The sequence below is a fragment of the Salmo trutta genome, chromosome 6, assembly GCF_901001165.1.
Source record: "Salmo trutta chromosome 6, fSalTru1.1, whole genome shotgun sequence".
NCBI lineage: Eukaryota > Metazoa > Chordata > Actinopteri > Salmoniformes > Salmonidae > Salmo > Salmo trutta.
Window position 1 is genome coordinate 59364853 of NC_042962.1, and position 24906 is coordinate 59389758.

Below are 24906 nucleotides of genomic sequence, written 5' to 3' on the forward strand. Positions count from 1 at the left end.
TGTGGCGATCTCAGGGTATTCTGCCGTGACTTTAATCCAGAACACCGGCAGAGTTGTTGTCTCGAACATACTTTTAAGGCCGCCGTCATTTGCGATCTCCAGCAGTTGATCTTCTTCTTGCATAGACATGTTGGATTCACCTGGTTTGTTGACAAATGGGTCGCGGATCCATTCCTTGGCAGTTCGTGGGTCTTTTGTGGTTGGGAAGTAGCGCTCAAGCTCTTTTAAAAGCAAAGACAGGTGATCGTGCACCAGCTGGGACAATGAAGGCTCAGTCTCTTCCAAAATCCCCGCGAATGTTTGAAACATGTCAAATTATACCTCTGTTCACGCGCCGTCCCCACAAATCCAGTTTGGCTTTAAATGCAGCTACTTTATCTGCCAACTTGAAGACAGTTGTCATTTTCCCCTGAAGTGACCGATTGAGTTCATTGAGCGGGTTGAATATGTCGCACAAGTAAGCGAGTTTTGCGACCCATTCCTCGTCACTGAAATGTGCTGCCAGCGGTGACTTTTTTTCTGAGAGAAATCTCTGCAGCGGCTCTCGTAATTCAAACACTCTGGCCAGCGATATCCCTCGGGATAACCATCTTATTTCTGTGTATAAGAGAAGGTGTCTGTGCTCCGCGTTCATTTTTCAAAATAAAATATCGTTCAGACTCAGATAATAAATAAAACGGAAATAATGTAAGTTATTTATTCTTTCTCTGCGGCCCGGTACCAAATGACCCACGTACCGGTCCGCGGCCCGGGGGTTGGGGACCGCTGTGTACATGACTAATGTGGAAACAAACTATAGGGTAACAAAAGATCCCTGTACCATCGGTTTACATTGGATGGGGCTCTGGGACTGACTTTTCTACCTACAGTGAGGGAAAAAGTATTTGATCCCCTGCTGATTTTGTACGTTTGCCCACTTACAAAGAAATGATCCGTCTATAATTTTAATGGTAGGTTTATTTCAACAGTGAGAGACAGACTAACAACAACAAAAATCCAGAAAAACGCATGTCAAAAATGTTATAAAATGATTTGCATTTTAATGAGGGAAATAAGTATTTGACCCCCTCTCAATCAGAAAGAATTTATAACATTTTTGACATGCATTTTTCTGGATATTTTTGTTGTTATTCTGTCTCTCACTGTTCAAATAAACCTACCATTAAAATTATAGACTGATCCTTTCTTTATCCGTGGGCAAACGTACAAAATCAGCAGGGGATCAAATACTTTTTCCCCCCACTGTATATGATTTTATTAATGGACAGATCAAATCAAAATCAAATCAAATTGTATTTGTCACATGCGCCAAATACAGGTGTAGACCTTACCTTGAAATTCTTACAGACAAGCCCGTAACCAACTATGCAGTTCAAGAAATAGAGTTAAGAATATATTCGCTAAATAAACTAAAGTAAAAAGTAACACAATAAAATAACAATAACGAGGCTATATACAGGGGGTTCCAGTACCGAGTCAATGTGCGGGGATACAGGTTAGTCGAGGTAATATGTAGGTAGGGGTAAAGTGACTATGCATAGATAATGCACAGCGAGTAGCAGCGAGTAGCGGGGATACAGGTTAGTCGAGGTAATATGTAGGTAGGGGTAAAGTGACTATGCATAGATAATGCACAGCGAGTAGCAGCGAGTAGCGGGGATACAAGTTAGTCGAGGTAATATGTAGGTAGGGGTAAAGTGACTATGCACAGATAATGCACAGCGAGTAGCAGCGAGTAGCGGGGATACAGGTTAGTCGAGGTAATATGTAGGTAGGGGTAAAGTGACTATGCATAGATAATGCACAGCGAGTAGCAGCAGTGTAAAAACAAAGGGGGGTGATGCAACCGGTCAGGACGGTGCAGCTGTAGAAAACTTTCTTTATAATCTGGGGACACATGCCAAATATATTTTGTCTCCTGACAGGGAAAAGGTTTTGTTGTGCCCTCTTCACGACTGTCTTGGTGTGTTTGGATCATGATAGTTTGTCGGTGATGTGGACACCAAGGAGCTTAACTCTCGACCGGCTCCACTACAGCCCTGTCGATGCCCTCCTTTTCCTGTAGTCCACGATCATCTCCTTTGTCTTGCTCATGTTGAGGGAGAGGTTGTTGTCCTGGCACCACACTGCCGGTTCTCTGACCTTCTCCCTATAGGCTGTCTCATCGCGATCAGGCCTACCACTGCTGTGTCGTCAGCAAACTTAATGATGGTGTTGGATTCGTGCTTGGCCATACAGTCGTGGGTGAACAGGGAGTACAGGAGGGGACTAAGCACGCACCCCTCGGGGGCCCCTGTGTTGATGATCAGTATGGCAGATGTGTTGTTGCCCTTTTCAGATAAACTCTTCAGTCTCACCTTTCATACTATACTGCACTAATTTCCTTTTAAATGGGACCGAGATCCAGTCTCTTGTTTATTATTAGTGTCTGACTCATACTATGCCCTGCGTCCATGTGACAGACAGCTCACACGTGCACACACTCACTCACACAACACACACACAGAAGCAAAAGTCTGGTTGTAGTGCTTCTATCTTCACTAAAAAGAGACTCAGTTATCAAGAAGAGGCTCAGTTATTAAGAAGAGGCTCAGTTATCAAGAAGAGTCTCAGTTATTAAGAAGAGTCTCAGTTATTAAGAAGAGTCTCAGTTATTAAGAAGAGGCTCAGTTATCAAGAAGAGTCTCAGTTATTAAGAAGAGGCTCAGTTATTAAGAAGAGGCTCAGTTATTAAGAAGAGGCTCAGTTATTAAGAAGAGGCTCAGTTATTAAGAAGAGGCTCAGTTATAAAACAGGTTTAGTTATAGGGAGGAAATTGGGATTAAAGTGCTTGCACTCTGTTTCAGCGTTTCACTGAGGAGGCAAACTCTGGGCAGAGAGGGGTGAGCAGGTTCAAGCAGAGTTGCGTGCTTCCTTCCATGGCACAGTCCTCAATCAGCACAGAACACAGCCTTTTCTTCCATTCTATCTCTTGGAGGAGAGCCCACTGCAGTGGCAACAGAGAGGTATTTTCTTCAATATTTAAGCAGCTTGGCTAATCTGTGTTCCTGAGGTTTGTTTTAAAAGCGTTCCTGTGTGAATGAAGACAGGGGAGAACGACACATTGTCTCCTTCTTCTGGCGTATACACCCACCCAGTTAAACCCGCCGGAGGTAAGTTGCGCTCACACACACACGTGTAAACAATTTTGACCTCATGAACTTTAACCTCGTCACCTGAGGCCCTAGCAGGGTGTGGTAACCTGCTTTCGAAAGATCCTGCCTTTTTCACTCTTGAACCTTAATTAACCTCATTGGAGGCATATCTCAATGCTGTAATCAGTGGTTGGGGGAGTTGACCCTCTTGACCCCTAGTTAACCTCCGTGGGGGCATATCTCAATGCTGTAATCAGTGGAGATGACCCTCTTGACCCCCAGTTAACCTCCGTGGGGGCGTATCTCAATGCTGTAATCAGTGGAGATGACCCTCTTGACCCCCAGTTAACCTCCGTGGGGGCGTATCTCAATGCTGTAATCAGTGGTTGGTGGAGTTGACCCTCTTGACCCCTAGTTAACCTGTGGGACATATCTCAATGCTGTGGTTGGTGGAGTTGACCCTCTTGACCTCCAGTTAACCTCAGTGGGGGCATATCTCAGTTATAATCAGTGGTTGGTGGAGTTGACCCTCTTGACCCCTAGTTAACCTCAGTGGGGGCATATCTCAGTTATAATCAGTGGTTGGTGGAGTTGACCCTCTTGACCCCTAGTTAACCTCAGTGGGGGCATATCTCAATGCTGTAATCAGTGGAGATGACCCTCTTGACCCCTAGTTAACCTCAGTGGGGGCATGACCCCTAGTTAACCTCAGTGGGGGCATATCTCAGTTATAATCAGTGGTTGGTGGAGTTGACCCTCTTGACCTCCAGTTAACCTCAGTGGGGGCATATCTCAATGCTGTAATCAGTGGAGATGACCCTCTTGACCCCTAGTTAACCTCAGTGGGGGCATATCTCAATGCTGTAATCAGTGGAGATGACCCTCTTGACCCCTAGTTAACCTCAGTGGGGGCATATCTCAATGCTGTAATCAGTGGAGATGACCCTCTTGACCCCTAGTTAACCTCAGTGGTTAGCAATAATCAGTCCCATGACTGGCTGTGAAATAGCCTTTCACAACCCCTTTCTTCAAACACTGCATATCTGTAGACATCACACCTCAGCCCTCACTACCAGACTGTGTTTGAACCATGGCAAATCGTTTACGTTAGTCCTTTAGCAGACGCTCTTATCCAGAGCCACTTACAGGAGTTAAGTGCCTTGCTCAAGGGCACATCTACAGATGTTTTACCTAGTCTGCTCGGGATTTGAACCAGTGACCTTTCTGTTACTGTCCCAATGCTCTTAACCGCTAAGTGCCCTGCCGCCCGTAGCACCGGGCAGCAGACAGGACCTGTTAGGTTTTTTTCTATCTGTACAGACCCAGTTTAGCCATTCTGTTCTCCATTCTGTGACTTGGGTGCCCCGACGTGACTTGAGTGCCCATTCTGTATCTGCACCAAGCCTGTATGAAGAGGAAGCTGACTTTTTCCAGTTCGCTGTTCCCTTTATCTCTTCCCTCTCTCTCCTCTGCCTCTGTTATCCCCCCCTTTCTCTCTCACAGCTCTTTTGTTTCGCCAAACTCATTTCCAGCCGAGTGCCATTCTCTCTGCTCTGTCATTGTGTGTGGTAATGAAGATTAGCTAGCTTGTGGCTCACAATGGGGTACCCAAATCCACCATACAGACGACTCCAAATCCCCCCGCTAACTGTTAACCCTGGTGTAAAACGCTGGTCTCCCACCCAACCTCTATCCTAACCCACTCCAACCCTTTCTGTGCGTGTGCAGTGGGGGCGGGGGGGTAATACTCTTCGGCTGGTTGACTGGTTGAATGGGAATGGCTGTTTCCTGATTAGATTAGCGTGGATTTGGCCGCTGAGAGGGGACCTCTTGGCGAGTCGCTACACCGATAAACAGCAGCTCAACCAAAGCCAGTTAAAGAGACAAGGATCCTCTCCCCAGTGAGCTCCACTACCGTCACTCTAGTCTCTCCAGTCTCTGGGATAATCCACTGGGCTTGGCTCCTCTCCCCACAACTATCTCCTCTCCTCTTTTCTCCTCTCCCCCTTTCTCTCTCTTGTCTCTTTCCTCATCTCCTCTTTCTCCTATTTCCCTCTTCCTCTCCTGTCTTCTAATCTCTCCTTCTCTCATGTCTTCCACTTCTCATCTCCTCTCATTCACCTTTTCCTCTCCTCTCGTCTCCTCTCAACTCCTGACACTCTTCCCCCTTTCCTCTCTCCTCCTCTCCTCTCATTTCCACCCTCTGTTCTCACTCCTCTCCTCCTCCCTTCCTCTCATCTCCCTGTCCTCTCCATCCTCTCTTCATTGCCAGGACACACAGGTGTTTTCACAGCACGTCACAACCAAATTAGACTGCTGATCAGAAGAATACATTTGGTTTGCTTTCCTGAGGCACTGCATGATTTTGCCTCAGCAATTCTCCTAATCTTTAATTACTTTTCTTCTAGAAGGATTTGCATCTTGAAGCAGTCTGTCCATTTACTGTAGAATGTGTCAGAACGTGTAATGTCAAACGGTTGTATACTGACTATCGGTTGTATACTGACAATCGGTTGTATACTGACTATCGGTTGTATACTGACTATCGGTTGTATACTGACTATCGGTTGTATACTGACTATCGGTTGTATACTGACTATCGGTTGTATACGACTGACTATCGGTTGTATACTGACTATCGGTTGTATACGACTGACTATCGGTTGTATACTGACTATCGGTTGTATACGACTGACTATCGGTTGTATACGACTGACTATCGGTTGTAGACTGACTATCGGTTGTAGACTGACTATCGGTTGTAGACTGACTATCGGTTGTAGACTGACAGTTATATACTGACAAACGGTTGTATACTGACAGTTATATACTGACAATCGGTTGTATACTGACAAACGGTTGTATACTGACAGTTATATACTGACAATCGGTTGTATACTGACAAACGGTTGTATACTGACAGTTATATACTGACAATCGGTTGTATACTGACAATCGGTTGTATACTGACAGTTATATACTGACAATCGGTTGTATACTGACTATCGGTTGTATACTGACAGTTATATACTGACAATCAGATGTATACTGACAATCGGTTGTATACCGACAATCGGTTGTATACTGACGGTTGTATACTGACGGTTGTATACTGACAATCGGTTGTATACTGACAATCGGTTGTATACTGACAATCGGTTGTATACTGACAAACGGTTGTATACTGACAGTTATAGATTGACTATCGGTTGTATACTGACCAATGGTTGTATACTGACCAATGGTTGTATACTGACCAATAGTTGTATACTGACCAATAGTTGTATACTGACCAATAGTTGTATACTGACAATTGGTTGTATACTGACAATTGGTTGTATACTGACAGTTATATACTGACAAACGGTTGTATACTGACGGTTATATACTGACAAACGGTTGTGTACTGACCATCGGTTGTATACTGACCATCGGTTGTGTACTGACCATCGGTTGTGTACTGACCATCGGTTGTGTACTGACCATAGGTTGTGTACTGACCATCGGTTGTGTACTGACCATCGGTTGTGTACTGACCATCGGTTGTGTACTGACCATCGGTTGTGTACTGACCATCGGTTGTGTACTGACAATCGGTTGTGTACTGACAATCGGTTGTGTACTGACAATCGGTTGTGTACCGACAATCGGTTGTGTACCGACAATCGGTTGTGTACCGACAATCGGTTGTGTACCGACAATCGGTTGTGTACCGACAATCGGTTGTGTACCGACAATCGGTTGTGTACCGACAATCGGTTGTGTACCGACAATCGGTTGTGTACCGACAATCGGTTGTATACCGACAATTGGTTGTATACTGACAGTTATATACTGACAAACGGTTGTATACTGACAATCGGTTGTATACCGACAATCGGTTGTATACTGACAATTGGTTGTATACTGACAGTTATATACTGACAAACGGTTGTATACTGACAATTGGTTGTATACTGACTATCGGTTGTATACCGACAATCGGTTGTATACCGACAATCGGTTGTATACCGACTATCGGTTGTATACCGACTATCGGTTGTATACCGACTATCGGTTGTAGACCGACTATCGGTTGTAGACCGACTATCGGTTGTAGACCGACTATCGGTTGTAGACTGACTATCGGTTGTAGACTGACTATCGGTTGTAGACTGACTATCGGTTGTAGACTGACTATCGGTTGTAGACTGACTATCGGTTGTAGACTGACTATCGGTTGTAGACTGACAGTTATATACTGACAATCGGTTGTATACCGACAATCGGTTGTATACCGACAATCGGTTGTATACCGACAATCGGTTGTATACTGACAGTTGTATACTGACAGTTATATACTGACAAACGGTTGTATACTGACGGATATATACTGACAAACGGTTGTGTACTGACCATCGGTTGTGTACTGACCATCGGTTGTGTACTGACCATCGGTTGTGTACTGACCATCGGTTGTGTACTGACAATCGGTTGTATACTGACAATCGGTTGTATACCGACAATTGGTTGTATACCGACAATTGGTTGTATACCGACAATTGGTTGTATACCGACAATTGGTTGTATACTGACAGTTATATACTGACAAACGGTTGTATACTGACAATCGGTTGTATACTGACAATCGGTTGTATACTGACAATCGGTTGTATACCGACAATCGGTTGTATACCGACAATCGGTTGTATACCGACAATCGGTTGTATACCGGCAATCGGTTGTATACCGGCAATCGGTTGTATACCGACAATCGGTTGTATACTGACAATCGGTTGTATACTGACAATCGGTTGTATACCGACAATCGGTTGTATACTGACAGTTATATACTGACAATCGGTTGTATACTGACAGTTATATACTGACAATCGGTTGTATACTGACAGTTATATACTGACAAACGGTTGTATACTGACAGTTATATACTGACACACGGTTTACATTTACATTTAAGTCATTTAGCAGACGCTCTTATCCAGAGCGACTTACAAATTGGTGCATTCACCTTATGATATCCAGTGGAACAACCACTTTACAATAGTGCATCTAAATCTTTTAAGGGGGGGGGGGTTAGAAGGATTACTTTATCCTATCCCAGGTATTCCTTAAAGAGGTGGGGTTTCAGGTGTCTCCGGAAGGTGGTGATTGACTCCGCTGTCCTGGCGTCGTGAGGGAGCTTGTTCCACCATTGGGGTGCCAGAGCAGCGAACAGTTTGGACTGAGCTGAGCGGGAACCGTGCTTCCTCAGAGGTAGGGGGGCCAGCAGGCCAGAGGTGGATGAACGCAGTGCCCTTGTTTGGGTGTAGGGCCTGATCAGAGCCTGAAGGTATGGAGGTGCCGTTCCCCTCACAGCTCCGTAGGCAAGCACCATGGTCTTGTAGCGGATGCGAGCTTCAACTGGAAGCCAGTGGAGAGAGCGGAGGAGCGGGGTGACGTGAGAGAACTTGGGAAGGTTGAACACCAGACGGGCTGCGGCGTTCTGGATGAGTTGTAGGGGTTTAATGGCACAGGCAGGGAGCCCAGCCAACAGCGAGTTGCAGTAATCCAGACGGGAGATGACAAGTGCCTGGATTAGGACCTGCGTCGCTTCCTGTGTGAGGCAGGGTCGTACTCTGCGAATGTTGTAGAGCATGAACCTACAGGATCGGGTCACCGCCTTGATGTTAGTGGAGAACGACAGAGTGTTGTCCAGGATCACGCCAAGGTTCTTAGCACTCTGGGAGGAGGACACAAGGGAGTTGTCAACCGTGATGGCGAGATCATGGAACGGGCAGTCCTTCCCCGGGAGGAAGAGCAGCTCCGTCTTGCCGAGGTTCAGCTTGAGGTGGTGATCCGTCATCCACACTGATATGTCTGCCAGACATGCAGAGATGCGATTTGCCGCCTGGTTATCAGAAGGGGGAAAGGAGAAGATTAATTGTGTGTCGTCTGCATAGCAATGATAGGAGAGACCATGTGAGGATATGACAGAGCCAAGTGACTTGGTGTATAGCGAGAATAGGAGAGGGCCTAGAACAGAGCCCTGGGGGACACCAGTGGTGAGAGCGTGTGGTGCGGAGACAGATTCTCGCCACGCCACCTGGTAGGAGCGACCTGTCAGGTAGGACGCAATCCAAGCGTGGGCCGCGCCGGAGATGCCCAACTCGGAGAGGGTGGAGAGGAGGATCTGATGGTTCACAGTATCAAAGGCAGCAGATGGGTCTAGAAGGATGAGAGCAGAGGAGAGAGAGTTAGCTTTAGCAGTGCGGAGAGCCTCCGTGACACAGAGAAGAGCAGTCTCAGTTGAATGCCCAGTCTTGAAACCTGACTGATTAGGATCAAGAAGGTCATTCTGAGAGAGATAGCAGGAGAGCTGGCCAAGGACGGCACGTTCAAGAGTTTTGGAGAGAAAAGAAAGAAGGGATACTGGTCTGTAGTTGTTGACATGGGAGGGATCGAGTGTAGGTTTTTTCAGAAGGGGTGCAACTCTCGCTCTCTTGAAGACGGAAGGGACGTAGCCAGCGGTCAAGGATGAGTTGATGAGCGAGGTGAGGTAGGGGAGAAGGTCTCCGGAAATGGTCTGGAGAAGAGAGGAGGGGATAGGGTCAAGGGGGCAGGTTGTTGGGCGGCCGGCCGTCACAAGACACGAGATTTCATCTGGAGAGAGAAGGGAAAAAGAGGTCAAAGCACAGGGTAGGGCAGTGTGAGCAGGACCAGCGGTGTCGTTTGACTTAGCAAACGAGGATCGGATATCGTCAACCTTCTTTTCAAAATGGTTGACGAAGTCATCCGCAGAGAGGGAGGAGGGGGGGGGGGAGGAGGATTCAGGAGGGAGGAGAAGGTAGCAAAGAGCTTCCTAGGGTTAGAGGCAGATGCTTGGAATTTAGAGTGGTAGAAAGTGGCTTTAGCAGCAGAGACAGAAGAGGAGAATGTAGAGAGGAGGGAGTGAAAGGATGCCAGGTCCGCAGGGAGGCGAGTTTTCCTCCATTTCCGCTCGGCTGCCCGGAGCCCTGTTCTGTGAGCTCGCAGTGAGTCGTCGAGCCACGGAGCAGGAGGGGAGGACCGAGCCGGCCTGGAGGATAGGGGACAGAGAAAATCAAAGGATGCAGAAAGGGAGGAGAGGAGGGTTGAGGAGGCAGAATCAGGAGATAGGTTGGAGAAGGTTTGAGCAGAGGGAAGAGATGATAGGATGGAAGAGGAGAGAGTAGCGGGAGAGAGAGAGCGAAGGTTGGGACGGCGCAATACCATCCGAGTAGGGGCAGAGTGAGAAGTGTTGGATGAGAGCGAGAGGGAAAAGGATACAAGGTAGTGGTCGGAGATTTGGAGGGGAGTTGCAATGAGATTAGTGGAAGAACAGCATCTAGTAAAGATGAGGTCAAGCGTATTGCCTGCCTTGTGAGTAGGGGGGGAAGGTGAGAGGTTGAGGTCAAAAGAGGACAGGAGTGGAAAGAAGGAGGCAGAGAGGAATGAGTCAAAGGTAGACGTGGGGAGGTTAAAGTCACCCAGAACTGTGAGAGGTGAGCCATCCTCAGGAAAGGAACTTATCAAGGCGTCAAGCTCATTGATGAACTCTCCAAGGGAACCTGGAGGGCGATAAATGATAAGGATGTTAAGCTTGAAAGGGCTGGTAACTGTGACAGCATGGAATTCAAATGAGGAGATAGACAGATGGGTCAGGGGAGAAAGAGAGAATGTCCACTTGGGAGAGATGAGGATTCCAGTGCCACCACCCCGCTGGCTCGATGCTCTAGGGGTATGCGAGAATACGTGGGTAGACGAGGAGAGAGCAGTAGGAGTAGCAGTGTTATCTGTGATAATCCATGTTTCCATCAGCGCCAGGAAGTCTAGGGACTGGAGGGTAGCATAGGCTGAGAAGAACTCAGCCTTGTTGGCCGCAGACCGGCAGTTCCAGAGGCTGCCGGAGACCTGGAACTCCACGTGGGTCGTGCGCGCTGGGACCACCAGGTTAGAGTGGCAGTGGCCACGCGGTGTGAAGCGTTTGTATGGCCTGTGCAGAGGGGAGAGAACAGGGATAGACAGACACATAGTTGACAAGCTACAGAAGTGTTGTTTCTTGTATTATTGTCTCTTGTGTCTTTAGAGAACTGTTTCACTTTGATATCCTTTTTCTTCTGTCCTGATTTTCTCTTTCTTTTCTTCTGTTAACTAGATATTCTTTGTTATTCTTCGTTAGCTAGCTAGCTTCTTCCAAAAGAGTCCCTAGCAACTGCTTAGCAACTGGTAAACAATTCAGCTAGCTAAGATAACTACAATTTTATGAAAAATAGTAATTTTTTTCAAAAGCCTATCTTCTTTGTTTGTTGCTTGTTTTTTCTCCTATTCAGTCTTGCAGTTTTATTTTGCTTTTTTCCGAAGTACTTCACTCTAAAAACCATGTAAATTTCAATATTTGTAGGAGCTCAATTTTTCAGCAGCTGCTGCTCAATTTGGAACTCCGGAACACGTTGTTGTTGGTTGTATACTGACAAACGGTTGTATACTGACAATTATATACTGACAATCGGTTGTATACTGTCGGTTGTATACTGACGGTTGTATACTGACGGTTATACATTGACTCTCGGTTGTATACTGACCAATGGTTGTATACTGACCAATGGTTGTATACTGACCAATGGTTGTATACTGACCAATGGTTGTATACTGACCAATGGTTGTAGACTGACCAATGGTTGTAGACTGACCAATGGTTGTAGACTGACCAATGGTTGTAGACTGACAATCGGTTGTAGACTGACAATCGGTTGTATACTGACGGTTGTATACTGACGGTTATACATTGACTCTCGGTTGTATACTGACCAATGGTTGTATACTGACCAATGGTTGTAGACTGACCAATGGTTGTAGACTGACCAATGGTTGTAGACTGACAATCGGTTGTATACTGACAGTTATATACCGACAATTGCTTGTATACCGACAATTGCTTGTATACCGACAATTGCTTGTATACCGACAATTGGTTGTATACCGACAATTGGTTGTATACCGACAGTTATATACTGACAAACGGTTGTATACTGACAATCGGTTGTATACTGACGGTTGTATACTGACAATCGGTTGTATACTGACGGTTGTATACTGACAATCGGTTGTATACTGACGGTTGTATACTGACAATCGGTTGTATACTGACGGTTGTATACTGACAATCGGTTGTATACTGACAGTTGTATACTGACAATCGGTTGTATACTGACGGTTGCATGCTGACAATCGGTTATATACTGACAATCGGTTGTATACTGACAGTTATACATTGACTCTCGGTTGTATACTGACCAATGGTTGTATACTGACCAATGGTTGTAGACTGACAATCGGTTGTAGACTGACAATCGGTTGTAGACTGACAATCGGTTGTATACTGACAGTTATATACCGACAATTGCTTGTATACCGACAATTGGTTGTATACCGACAATTGGTTGTATACCGACAATTGGTTGTATACCGACAATTGGTTGTATACCGACAGTTATATACTGACAAACGGTTGTATACTGACAATCGGTTGTATACTGACGGTTGTATACTGACAATCGGTTGTATACTGACAGTTGTATACTGACAATCGGTTGTATACTGACGGTTGCATGCTGACAATCGGTTATATACTGACAATCGGTTTTATACTGACAGTTATATATCGACAATTGGTTATATACCGACAATTGGTTGTATACCGACAATTGGTTGTATACCGACAATTGGTTGTATACCGACAATTGGTTGTATGCCGACAGTTATATACTGACAAACGGTTGTATGCTGACAAACGGTTGTATGCTGACAAACGGTTCTATACTGACAAACGGTTGTATACTGACAAACGGTTGTATACTGACAAACGGTTGTATACTGACAAACGGTTGTATACTGACAATCGGTTGTATACTGACAATCGGTTGTATACTGACAATCGGTTGTATACTGACAATCGGTTGTATACTGACAATCGGTTGTATACTGACAATCGGTTGTATACTGACAATCGGTTGTATACTGACGGTTGTATACTGACAATCGGTTGTATACTGACGGTTGTATACTGACAATCGGTTGTATACTGACAGTTGTATACTGACAAACGGTTGTATACTGACAGTTATATACTGACTATCGGTTGTGTACTGACTATCGGTTGTGTACTGACTATCGGTTGTGTACTGACTATCGGTTGTGTACTGACTATCGGTTGTGTACCGACTATCGGTTGTGTACCGACTATCGGTTGTATACCGACAAACGGTTGTATACCGACAAACGGTTGTATACCGACAAACGGTTGTATACCGACAAACGGTTGTATACCGACAATCGGTCGTATACCGACAATCGGTCGTATACCGACAATCGGTCGTATACCGACAAACGGTCGTATACCGACAAACGGTCGTATACCGACAAACGGTCGTATACCGACAAACGGTCGTATACCGACAAACGGTCGTATACCGACAAACGGTCGTATACCGACAATCGGTTGTATACCGACAATCGGTTGTATACCGACAATCGGTCGTATACCGACAGTTATATACTGACAATCGGTTGTATACTGACAATCGGTTGTATACCGACAGTTATATACTGACAATCGGTTGTATACCAACAGTTATATACTGACAATCGGTTGTTTACTAAACATCGGTTGTATAATGACAGTTATATTCTGACAAACTGTTGTATACTGACAATCGGTTGTATACTGACAAACGGTTGTATACTGACAAACGGTTGTATACTGTCAGTATACTGACAAACGGTTGTATGCTGACAAACGGTTGTGTATACTGACAAACGGTTGTGTATACTGACAAACGGTTGTGTATACTGACAAACGGTTGTGTATACTGACAAACGGTTGTGTATACTGACAAACGGTTGTGTATACCGACAAACGGTTGTGTATACCGACAATCGGTTGTATACCGACAATCGGTTGTATACCGACAATCGGTTGTATACCGACAATCGGTTGTATACCGACAATCGGTTGTATACCGACAATCGGTTGTATACCGACAATCGGTTGTATACTGACAGTTATACATTGACTATCGGTTGTATACTGACCAATGGTTGTATACTGACAAACGGTTGTATACTGACAAACGGTTGTATACTGACAAACGGTTGTATACTGACAAACGGTTGTATACTGACAAACGGTTGTATACTGACAAACGGTTGTGTATACCGACAAACGGTTGTGTATACCGACAAACGGTTGTGTATACCGACAAACGGTTGTGTATACCGACAATCGGTTGTATACTGACAGTTATACATTGACTATCGGTTGTATACTGACCAATGGTTGTATACTGACGGTTGTATACTGACAGTTATATACTGACTATCGGTTGTATACTGACAGCATGTATCAAGTGGAAGTGTATAACTCCCAGCTGTTTTTATTGGCGTTGAATTTTTGTGTAAGCCTAACTGTGAGGTGGGGTTGTGGCAGTCAGAGTACACCGCCACCCTGTCCCAAATGTGGCTCTATATCCTATATAGTGCACTACTTTTGACCAGGGCCCTATTCCCTATGCAGTGCACTACTTTTGACCTGGGCCCTATTTCCTATGTAGTGCACTACTTTTAGCCAGGACCCTATTCCCTATGTAGTGCGCTGCTTTTGACCAGGGCCCTATTCCCTATGTAGTGCGCTACTTTTGACCAGGACACTATTCCCTATGTAGTGCACTACTTTTGACCTAGGCCCAAAGAGAATAGGGTGCCATTTGGGACATAACCTGGGTTTGCAGCCAGCTGAAATGAGCTGCCATGCTGGATCATTGGCTGAAGAAAGATGTGTGGGGGTAGTGTCGGTGAGCAGCTAACAGTGTTGCGGCAGAAAAGCAATGGGAAATGTCTTTCCACTCCGTTTAGAGGTCACCAGGTCTGCGATCTCTCTGCACCCAGTGAGCGGTGGCCTTTCCCTGGAGGTGAATGGCTTTGTATTTCCGTGTTCCTTCCCTCCATGACTGATTGTCATAGTTTATAGATGTTTGGTGGGGTCGTCTTTTTGTGTGCTTCATAAGAGGGCTGGAGTTAGTCTCTGACATCCAAAGTGGCCAGAAAATGTGGGGTCCGTCGAGTATAGCAGGAAGCTTGACCTCAGCTCTTTCTTTGATTGAAGCTCCCCTTTCTTTACTCTCAGTGCTGACTGCACTTCACTGTCAACGTTTTGGATTGGCTGCACCAGGAAGAGAAGGCCAGGTCACTCCTGTTAGCTCCACACGTAGGTCCCTGTCTGACTGGTGGTGTAACTCCTGTTAGCTCCACACGTAGGTCCCTGTCTGACTGGTGGTATAACTCCTGTTAGCTCCACACGTTGGTCCCTGTCTGACTGGTGGTATAACTCCTGTTAGCTCCACACGTTGGTCCCTGTCTGACTGGTGGTATAACTCCTGTTAGCTCCACACGTTGGTCCCTGTCTGACTGGTGGTATAACTCCTGTTAGCTCCACACGTAGGTCCCTGTCTGACTGGTGGTATAACTCCTGTTAGCTCCACACGTAGGTCCCTGTCTGACTGGTGGTATAACTCCTGTTAGCTCCACACGTAGGTCCCTGTCTGACTGGTGGTATAACTCCTGTTAGCTCCACACGTTGGTCCCTGTCTGACTGGTGGTATAACTCCTGTTAGCTCCACACGTTGGTCCCTGTCTGACTGGTGGTATAACTCCTGTTAGCTCCACACGTTGGTCCCTGTCTGACTGGTGGTGTAACTCCTATTAGCTCCACACGTTGGTCCCTGTCTGACTGGTGGTGTAACTCCTGTTAGCTCCACACGTTGGTCCCTGTCTGACTGGTGGTATACCTCCTGTCTGTCTGAAATAGATCAGCATGGTTGAGGAGGTAGGGAGCATACGTGTGGGATATTATTGGTTCTTGTCTCGTGTGGCTCTCGCTGTGCCGATGTATGATTTCTTGATTAGCACTGAAGTATCTATGGACATTATTCAGATCAACCTGGTAAGCAGGTTTCAGGGAGAGGCCCCAAGTCGACTTTTTAATTCCACCAAATGAATGTTCAATGTTGTTGACTGTTCCGGGTACACAGGGTGAGCGCTTTGGCTTGAACAGCCAGCTGAAGTGTGTCTTATCATCACAAACCATGCTTGCCAAGCCATTTAAACCTGCCCTGAATGATCTGGGAGCAAAGCCCTTTAAACCTTCCCTGAATGATCTGGGAGCAAAAGCCATTTAAACCTGCCCTGAATGATCTGGGAGCAAAGCCCTTTAAACCTTCCCTGAATGATCTGAGAGCAAAATCCATTTTAAACCTGCTCTGAATGATCTGGGAGCAAAGCCCTTTAAACCTTCCCTGAATGATCTGAAAGCAAAAGCCGTTTAAACCTGCTCTGAATGATCTGGGAGCAAAGCCCTTTAAACCTTCCCTGAATGATCTGAAAGCAAAAGCCGTTTAAACCTGCCCTGAATGATCTGGGAGCAAAGCCCTTTAAACCTTCCCTGAATGATCTGAAAGCAAAAGCCATTTAAACCTGCTCTGACTGATCTGGGAGCAAAGCCCTTTAACCTCTCTTGGGTATGTCGGACGTGACCGTCCCACCTGCGGGACAAACTATTCAACAGCCAGTGAAATAGCAGGGCGGCAAATTCAAAACAACCAAAATCTCATAATTCAAATTTCTCACACATACTCATAATTCAAATTTCTCAAACATACAAGTATTTATTATACACCATTTTATAGATAGGACTCTCGTTAATCCAACCACATTGTCCGATTTCAAAAAGGCTTTACGGCAAAAGCAAAACATTAGATTATGTTAGGACACCACCTAAACAAGAAAAGCCACTCAGCCATTTTCCAAGCAAGAAGAGGCGTCACAAAAAACAGAAATACAGCTAAAATTAAGCACTAACCTTTGATCTTCATCAGATGGCACTCATAGGACTTCATGTTACACAATACATGTATGTTTTGCTCGATAAAGTTCATATTTATATCCAAAAAAAACATTTTACATTGGCCCGTAATGTTCCGAAATGTTTTTCCTTCAAAAACCTCTGGTGAATGAGCACATCAATTTATAGAAATACTCATCATAAACGTTGATAAAATATTAAAGTGTTATTCAAAGAATTATAGATAAACATCTCCTTAATGCAACCGCTGTGACAGATTTCAAAAAAGCTTCACGGGGAAAGCACACTTTGCAATAATCTGAGTACGGCGCTCAGAAAACAACAGCAGGCAATGCAGATACCCTCCATTTTGGAGTCATCTAAAATCATAAATAACATTATAAATATTCACTTACCTTTGATCTTCATCAGAATGCACTCCCAGGAATCCTAGGTCCACAATAAATGTTGTTTTGTTCGATAAAGTCCATAATTTATGTCCAAATACCTCGTTGTTTGCGCGTTCAGTAAGCAACTCCAAATGTAGGAAGCGCGACGAAAATTTCACGATGAAAAGTCAAAAAAAGTTATATTTACGTTCGTAGAAACATGTCAAACGATGTATAGCATCAATCTTTAGGGCCTTTTTAACATAAAACCGGATGATTCCAATGTCTTGAAAAATGTAATGGAACACAGCTACCTCTCACGTGAACCCGCGCCAATGAACTCATATCCTTTCCTGAGTCAACAACTTCCAACTTCCTTTGTTCGCTCTCTGTTCACCATAGAAGCCTCAAACTTTCTAAAGACTGTTGACATCTAGTGGAAGCCTTAGGAAGTGCAAAATGAACCCTAAGTCACTGTGTTAGATAGGAAATCACTTGAAAAAAACTACAAGCCTCAGATTTCCCACTTCCTGGTTGGATTTTTCTCAGGGTTTTGCCTGTCATATGAGTTCTGTTATACTCAGACATCATTCAAACAGTTTTAGAAACTTCAGAGTGTTTTCTATCCAAATCTACTAATATTATGCATATCCTACCTTCTGAGTCTGAGTAGCAGGCAGTTTAATTTGGGCACACCTTTCATCCGGACATCAAAATACTGCCCCCTACCCTAGAGAAGTTAAACCTGCCCTAAATGATCTGGGAGCAAAGCCATTTAAACCTGCCCTCAATGATCTGGGAGAAAAGCCATTTAAACCTTCCCTGACTGATCTGGGAGCAAAGCCATTTAAACCTGCCCTGGCGGATCTGGGAGAAAAGCCATTTAAACTTGCCTTGAAGGATCTGGTAGAAAAGCCCTTTATACCTGCCTTGAAGGATCTGGGAGCAAAGTTCTTTAATCCTGCTCTGAAGGATCTGGTAGCAAAGCCCTTTAATCCTGCCGTGAAGAATATGGGAGCAAAGCCTTTTAAACCTGCCCTGAAGGATCTGGGAGATTATATTGTGAGGGTAATATCGTCTGATAAGGTGTGTGTGTGTGTGTGTGTGTGTGTGTGTGTGTGTGTGTGTGTGTGTGAGATTATCTCACATCTCTGCTCGGCTGCACCGGTCTCTAACGCCTCTTAAGTGGTTGCAGAAGGTGTTAGATCTCGCTGAACCTAACCTCTACCACTCCATGGATCCCGAGTGGTGCAGCGGTCTAAGGCACTGTATCTCAGTGCTAGAGGCATCCCTACAGACACCCTTGTTCGAATCCAGGCTGTATCACAACTAGGGAATATTCAGAGGTGGAAACTTTTTGTGGGAATTAACTTGTATATATGCAAATTAATATTAATACCATTTAAATGTAGATGTTTTTTGCATTGGATATATTTACCATATCATATGGAGACAGAAACATAAACCTTTTACCTTATCATAAGTAGACATAATTGCAAATGATTAAAACCTTCCAATAGAAATATAAAAAACTGTTTAGTTAAGAATTTAACTTTAATTAAATGAGTTGACTCTTCACATGGATGATTTCACTGAACAAAAGAAAGGGAATATTGAATGATCCCAATGATCCATCGCATCTCCCAAAAACGTTTTCAACATACATCTGTAAAATGATAGTCTAGAAACTAAAGCTTTGGTTGTCTTCCTCTCAGGCTTCCATGTCTTCTCCCTGGACCTCCTCAATGTCCACCTCTTGAACATCAGACTCTGAGGCCTCATCTTCACTGTCACTTTCCAACCTTGTTGAGGATGGCTCGTTGTCAGGCTCAAAAAGCCTCAAATTTGCCCAGATGGCCACCAATGTTTCAACCCTTGTATTGGTCAGCCTGTTGCGTGCTTTGGTGTGCGTTTCCAAACAAGTACCAGTTGTGCTCTGAGGCGGCTGATGTTGGTGGGATTTGGAGGATGATGGAGGCAACAGGGGAAAGAGCCTCAGATCCACAAAGTCCCTTCCACCAGTTAGCTGATGAGATATGTTGGCACGACTGCCATATTGAATATGGCATATCTCCATCCCAAAGCCCTTGCTTGAAAGTGTACTTCGCCAGACTGCCAATAACCATTTCAGTTTGTTCCTCGGTGTACACATCACAGACAAACTGAATTGGTCCCCCCACACAGACAGTGTGGTGAAGAAGGAGCAACAGCGCCGCTTCAACCTCAGGAGGCTGAAGAAATTTTGCTCGTCACCTAAGACCCTCACAAACTTTTACAGATGTACAATTGAGAGCATCCTGTCGGGCTGTATCACTGCCTGGTACGGCAACTGCTCCGCCCATAACCGCAAGGCTCTCCAGAGGGTGGTGCGGTCTGCACAACGCATCACCGGGTGCAAACTACCTGCCCTCCAGGACACCTACACCACCCGATGTCACAGGAAGGCCATAAAGATCATCAAGGACAACAACCACCCGAGCCAATGCCTGTTCACCCCGCGATCATCCAGAAGGCGAGGTCAGTACAGGTGCATCAAAGCTGGAACCGAGAGACTGAAAAACAGCTTCTTTCTCAAGGCCATCAGACTGTTAAACAGCCATCACTAACATTGGGTGGCTGCTGCCAACATACTGACTCAACTCAAGCCACTTTAATAATGGGAAAATTGATGTAATCAATTTATCACTTGCCACTTTATATTATTTATATTAGATCATGTTTACATAACCTACATTATTCATCTCATATGTATATACTGCACGCCATACCATCTACTGCATCTTGCCATCTTGATGTAATAAATGTATCACTAGCCACTTTAAACAATGCCACTTTATATAATGTTTTCATAACCTACATTACTCATCTCATATGTATATACTGTACTCTATACCATCTACTGCATCTTGCCATCCTGATGTAATGTATCACTAGCCACCTTAAACAATGCTGCTTTATATGTTTTCATACCCTACAATACTCATCTCATATGTATATACTGTACTCTATATCATCTACTGCATCTTGCCTATGCCGTTCGGCCATCGCTCATTTATATATTTATATGTACATATTCGTATTCAGTCCTTTACACTTGTGTGTACAAGGTAGTTGTTGTGGAATTGGTAGATTACTTGTTAGATATTACTGTATGGTCGGAACTAGAAGCACAAGCATTTCGCTACACTTGCATTAACACCTGCTAACCATGTGTATGTGACAAATAAATTTGATTTTTGATTTTATTTGATCCAGGCCAAGGTGGCGAGATATGGTAGTGATGACACCATAGGCCTTGTTGAGCTCTGCACCAGACAGGATGCTCTTGCCAGCATACTTGGGGTCCAACATGTACGCTGCGGCGTGTATGGGCTTCAGGCAGAAGTCTTCACGCTTTTTGATGTATTTCAGAACTGCAGTTTCCTCTGTTTGGAGCAACAGTGAAGTGGGCAGGGCTGTACAGATTTCTTCTCTTACATCTGCAAGCAGAGTCTGAACATCAGACAGGATGTGATTGTCTCCCTCAATCCGTGCAATGGCTACTGCTATAGGTTTCAGGAGTTTCAGGCTGCTTAACACTCTCTCCCAAAATACATCATCAACGAGGATCCTCTTGATGGGGCTGTCCATATCGGCAGACTGTGATATGGCCATTTCTTGGAGAGACTCCTTCCCCTTCAGGAGACTGTCAAACATGATGACAACACCACCCCAACGGGTGTTGCTGGGCAGCTTCAATGTGGTGCTCTTATTCTTCTCACTTTGCTTGGTGAGGAAGATTGCTGCTATAACTTGATGACCCTTCACATACCTAACCATTTACTTGGCTCTCCATTGTTTTCAGTGCCATGATGTCCTTGAGGAGCAGATTCAATGCATGAGCAGCACAGCCAATGGGTGTGATGTGAGAGTAGGACTCCTCCACTTTAGACCAAGCAGCCTTCATATTCGCAGCATTGTCTGTCACCAGTGCAAATACCTTCAGTGGTTCAAGGTCATTGATGACTACCTTCAGCTCATCTGCAATGTAGAGACCGGTGTGTCTATTGTCCCTTGTGTCTGTGCTCTTGTAGAATAGTGGTTGAGGGGTGGAGATGATGTAGTTAATTATTCCTTGCCCACGAACATTCGACCACCCATCAGAGATGATTGCAATATAGTCTGCTTTCGCTATGATTTGCTTGACCTTCACTTGAACTCTGTTGAACTCTGCATCCAGCAAATGAGTAGATAAAGCATGTATGGTTGGAGGGGTGTATGCAGGTCCAAGAACATTCAGAAATCTCTTCCAATACACAATGCCTGTGAGCATCAGAGGTGAACAAGTTGCATACACAGCTCGAGCAAGACATTCATTAGCATTTCTCTGACTACGTTCCTCCATTGAGTAAAAAAAAGTCTGATTCCAGGAGGACCATGAGTTGTTGCTATCGATAAGGTGTCTGATTCATAATTTTCACCTCGAATAGAAGTAGAGAGACTTTTGTCAGAGGTTGCTTGTTGTGAACGCTGAGGGAACTTAATGCACTTGGCCAGATGATTCTGCATCTTTGTTGCATTCTTCACATATGATTTGGCACAGTATTTGCAAATATACACAGCTTTTCCTTCTACATTAGCTGCAGTGAAATGTCTCCACACAACAGATAGTGCCTATGGCATTTTCCTTTAAAGATTAGGAAAAAATTAGTAAACAACTCCTTTGTAAGATAAATGTTTTAAATGAAACATGTATGGAAACAGGTGAATTAACACTCCTCAGTTAGCAGGCTCAAGCAAGCTAAAACCCACATGGTAGCAAAAACTAACTAGCAGAAAATGTTAACAAGTTAGAAATTATTTAAACACACTTTGCTGTAGGCTACTATTTACTAGTTAATAGAAAATGATGTATGTTATATAAAATATATTCACCCCACCCGGTATTGTAATCAAAACTTACCAGAAAGCATGTAGTCCTTGGCTCTTACAATGTAGTAGTGTGGGCTCAATAGCATCTCATTAGTGTGCAAGATCTTGAGAATCAGCTGTACATGTGATGGAAGAATGCACTGTGCATGAAGAGGGTTGCAATTCCATTGAATTGGGGATAGTTTAACCAAAATATGCCACAAGACCTAGAATTTTTCGACCCTTTGCAACCCTAACCGTTATAGGGCGGCGCATAATTGGCCCAGCATCGTCTGGGTTTGGCCGGTGTAGGCCGTCATTGTAAATATACATTTGTTCTTAACTGACTTTCCTAGTTAAATAAAGGTTAAATAAAAAATAAATGTGAAATATTTGTTTAGGCTTGGCTCAGTAGTTTAAAAATGGTAATTGACAGAGGCTATAGTCTAAGTGTTCTCTCACTCAGATCAGTACGGAAAATGGAGTAATGTCTTCTTCCCTGTGAACAGTCAAGTCAGTCAGGCCTGTGCTGCTGCTAGTAAACTATATTTTCAAAAGTATGTGGACACCACTTCAAATTAGTGGATTCAGCTATTACAGCTACACCTGTTGCTGACAGGTGTATACAATCGAGCACACAGCCATGCAATCTCCATAGACAGACATTGGCAGTAGAATGGCCTTAGTGAAGAAATCAGTGAATTTCAACGTGGAACCTTCATTGGATGCCACCTTTCCATGAAGTCAGTTTGTCAAATTCCGGCCCTGCTATAGCTGCCCTGGTCAACTGTAAATGCTGTTATTGTAGAAACGTCTAGGAGTAGAAACATCTAGGAGAAACGTCTAGGAGCAACAACGGCTTTGCCGCAAAGTGGTAGGCCACACATGCTCACAGAACAGGACCGCCGAGTGCTGAAGCGTGTATCCCATAAGAATCGTCTGTCCTCGTTTGCAACACTCACTACCAAGTTCCAAACTGACTCTGGAAGCAACGTCAGCACAATAACTGTTCATCGGGAGCTTCATGAAATGGGTTTCCATGGCCGAGCAGCCGCACACAAGCCTAAGATCACCATGCACAATGCCAAGCGTCAGCTGCCATTGGAGTGATGAATCACGCTTCACCATCTAGCAATCCGACAGATGAATCTGGGTTTGGCTACCTGCCCCAATGTATAGTGCCAACTGCAAAGTTTGGTGGAAGAGGAATAATGGTCTGCGGCTGATTTTCATGGTACCGGCTGGGCCCCTTAGTTCCAGTGAAGGCAAAACTTAACTATACAGGATACAATGACATTTTAGGCTATTCTGTGCTTCCAACTTTGTGGCAACTGTTTGGGGAAGGCCTTTTCCTGTTTCACCATGACAATGCCCCCATGTAAAAAGCGAGGTCCATACAGAAATGTTTTGTCGAGATCAGTGTGGAAGAACTTAACTGGTCTTCACAGAGCTCTGACCTCAACCCCATCAAACACCTTTAGGATGAATTGGAATGCCGACTGCGAGCCAGGCCTAATAGCCCAGCATCAGTGCCCGACCTCACTAATGCAGTTGTGGTTGAATGGAAGCAAGTCCCCGCAGCAATTCAGTGCAGTTCGAGGCAGTGCAGTTGCAGGCAGGAGGAGAGGGGCTGAGGAGCAGGGGGAAGGGGATAGGATGTGGTGGAGAGGCAGGAGGGACATTTCTAAGTATTTCTCAGCGAAGTCATAAATGACCCTCTGGGAGGGCCATGAGGGCCTCGGCTGATGAGACCACACACTGTCGCATCATTTCGCATCGATTTGGTGTTGTGACTCTGCACACACACACACACACACACACACACACACACACACACACACACACACACACAGGGATGGAGCCCGGCAACCAAACGATTCTGCTTGAGTCAGGCTGCTGGAGAATGGTAATTTGGCTGGTGACACCTCAGAGTAAGGCAGCACATCGAAGCTTCTCATTGGTGGACAGAACAGGCACCTGACTTGACAGATGACCCATGTCGATGCAGATTTCATGGAGCTAATCGTCTGTCCTCGTTTGCAACACTCACTACCAAGTTCCAAACTGCCTCTGGAAGCAACGTCAGCACAATAACTGTTCATCAGGAGCTTCATGAAATGGGTTTCCATGGCCGAGCAGCCGCACACAAGCCTAGTGATGCCACTATACACTCGGGCCAGTTTATTAGGTACACCACCCCATTCACAATAATGGTTCTCTCCCACGGACTCGCTAGAGTTTACTGAAAATGGTGCGACAAAACATCCAGTCAGCGGCAGTCCTGTGGGTGAAAACAGCTCGTTGATGAGAGGTCGAAGGAGAATGGCAAGAATCATGCAAGCTAACAGGCTGGCCACTAACTGGCAAATAACGGCACAGTACAACAGGATTAAATCTTCACAACATTAATGACCCATATCCACCTTATCTCACTTAAGTGTCTTGTGTTCTGGCCTTGTGTTCTGGCCTCAAGTCAGGGGTCTATGAAATCTGTTTGTTTTTATAGGCTAACCTCTGTTTTTACCAGCCTCTCCATTAGTCAGCCAGGCAGACGACCGTGGGTGGTAGCTTAGCTAGCACTTTGATACTAATGGCGTGCTGT

General features: G+C 44.9%; 1 protein-coding gene across 2 annotated transcripts in view; it reads left to right on the forward strand.

Moving 5' to 3' along the window:
* The window catches only part of LOC115196468 (Krueppel-like factor 7), a 57806-nt gene that overhangs the window by 12403 nt on the left and 20497 nt on the right, over positions 1–24906 (forward strand). Inside the window, exon 2 of one of the 2 annotated variants that reach the window (XM_029757326.1) lies at positions 2847–3005. The exons of the other annotated variant lie outside the window; for it this stretch is intronic. Coding sequence (XP_029613186.1) covers positions 2847–3005 — 159 coding nt within the window. The remainder of the gene's footprint in view (positions 1–2846; positions 3006–24906) is intronic. 2 annotated transcript variants of the gene reach the window in all.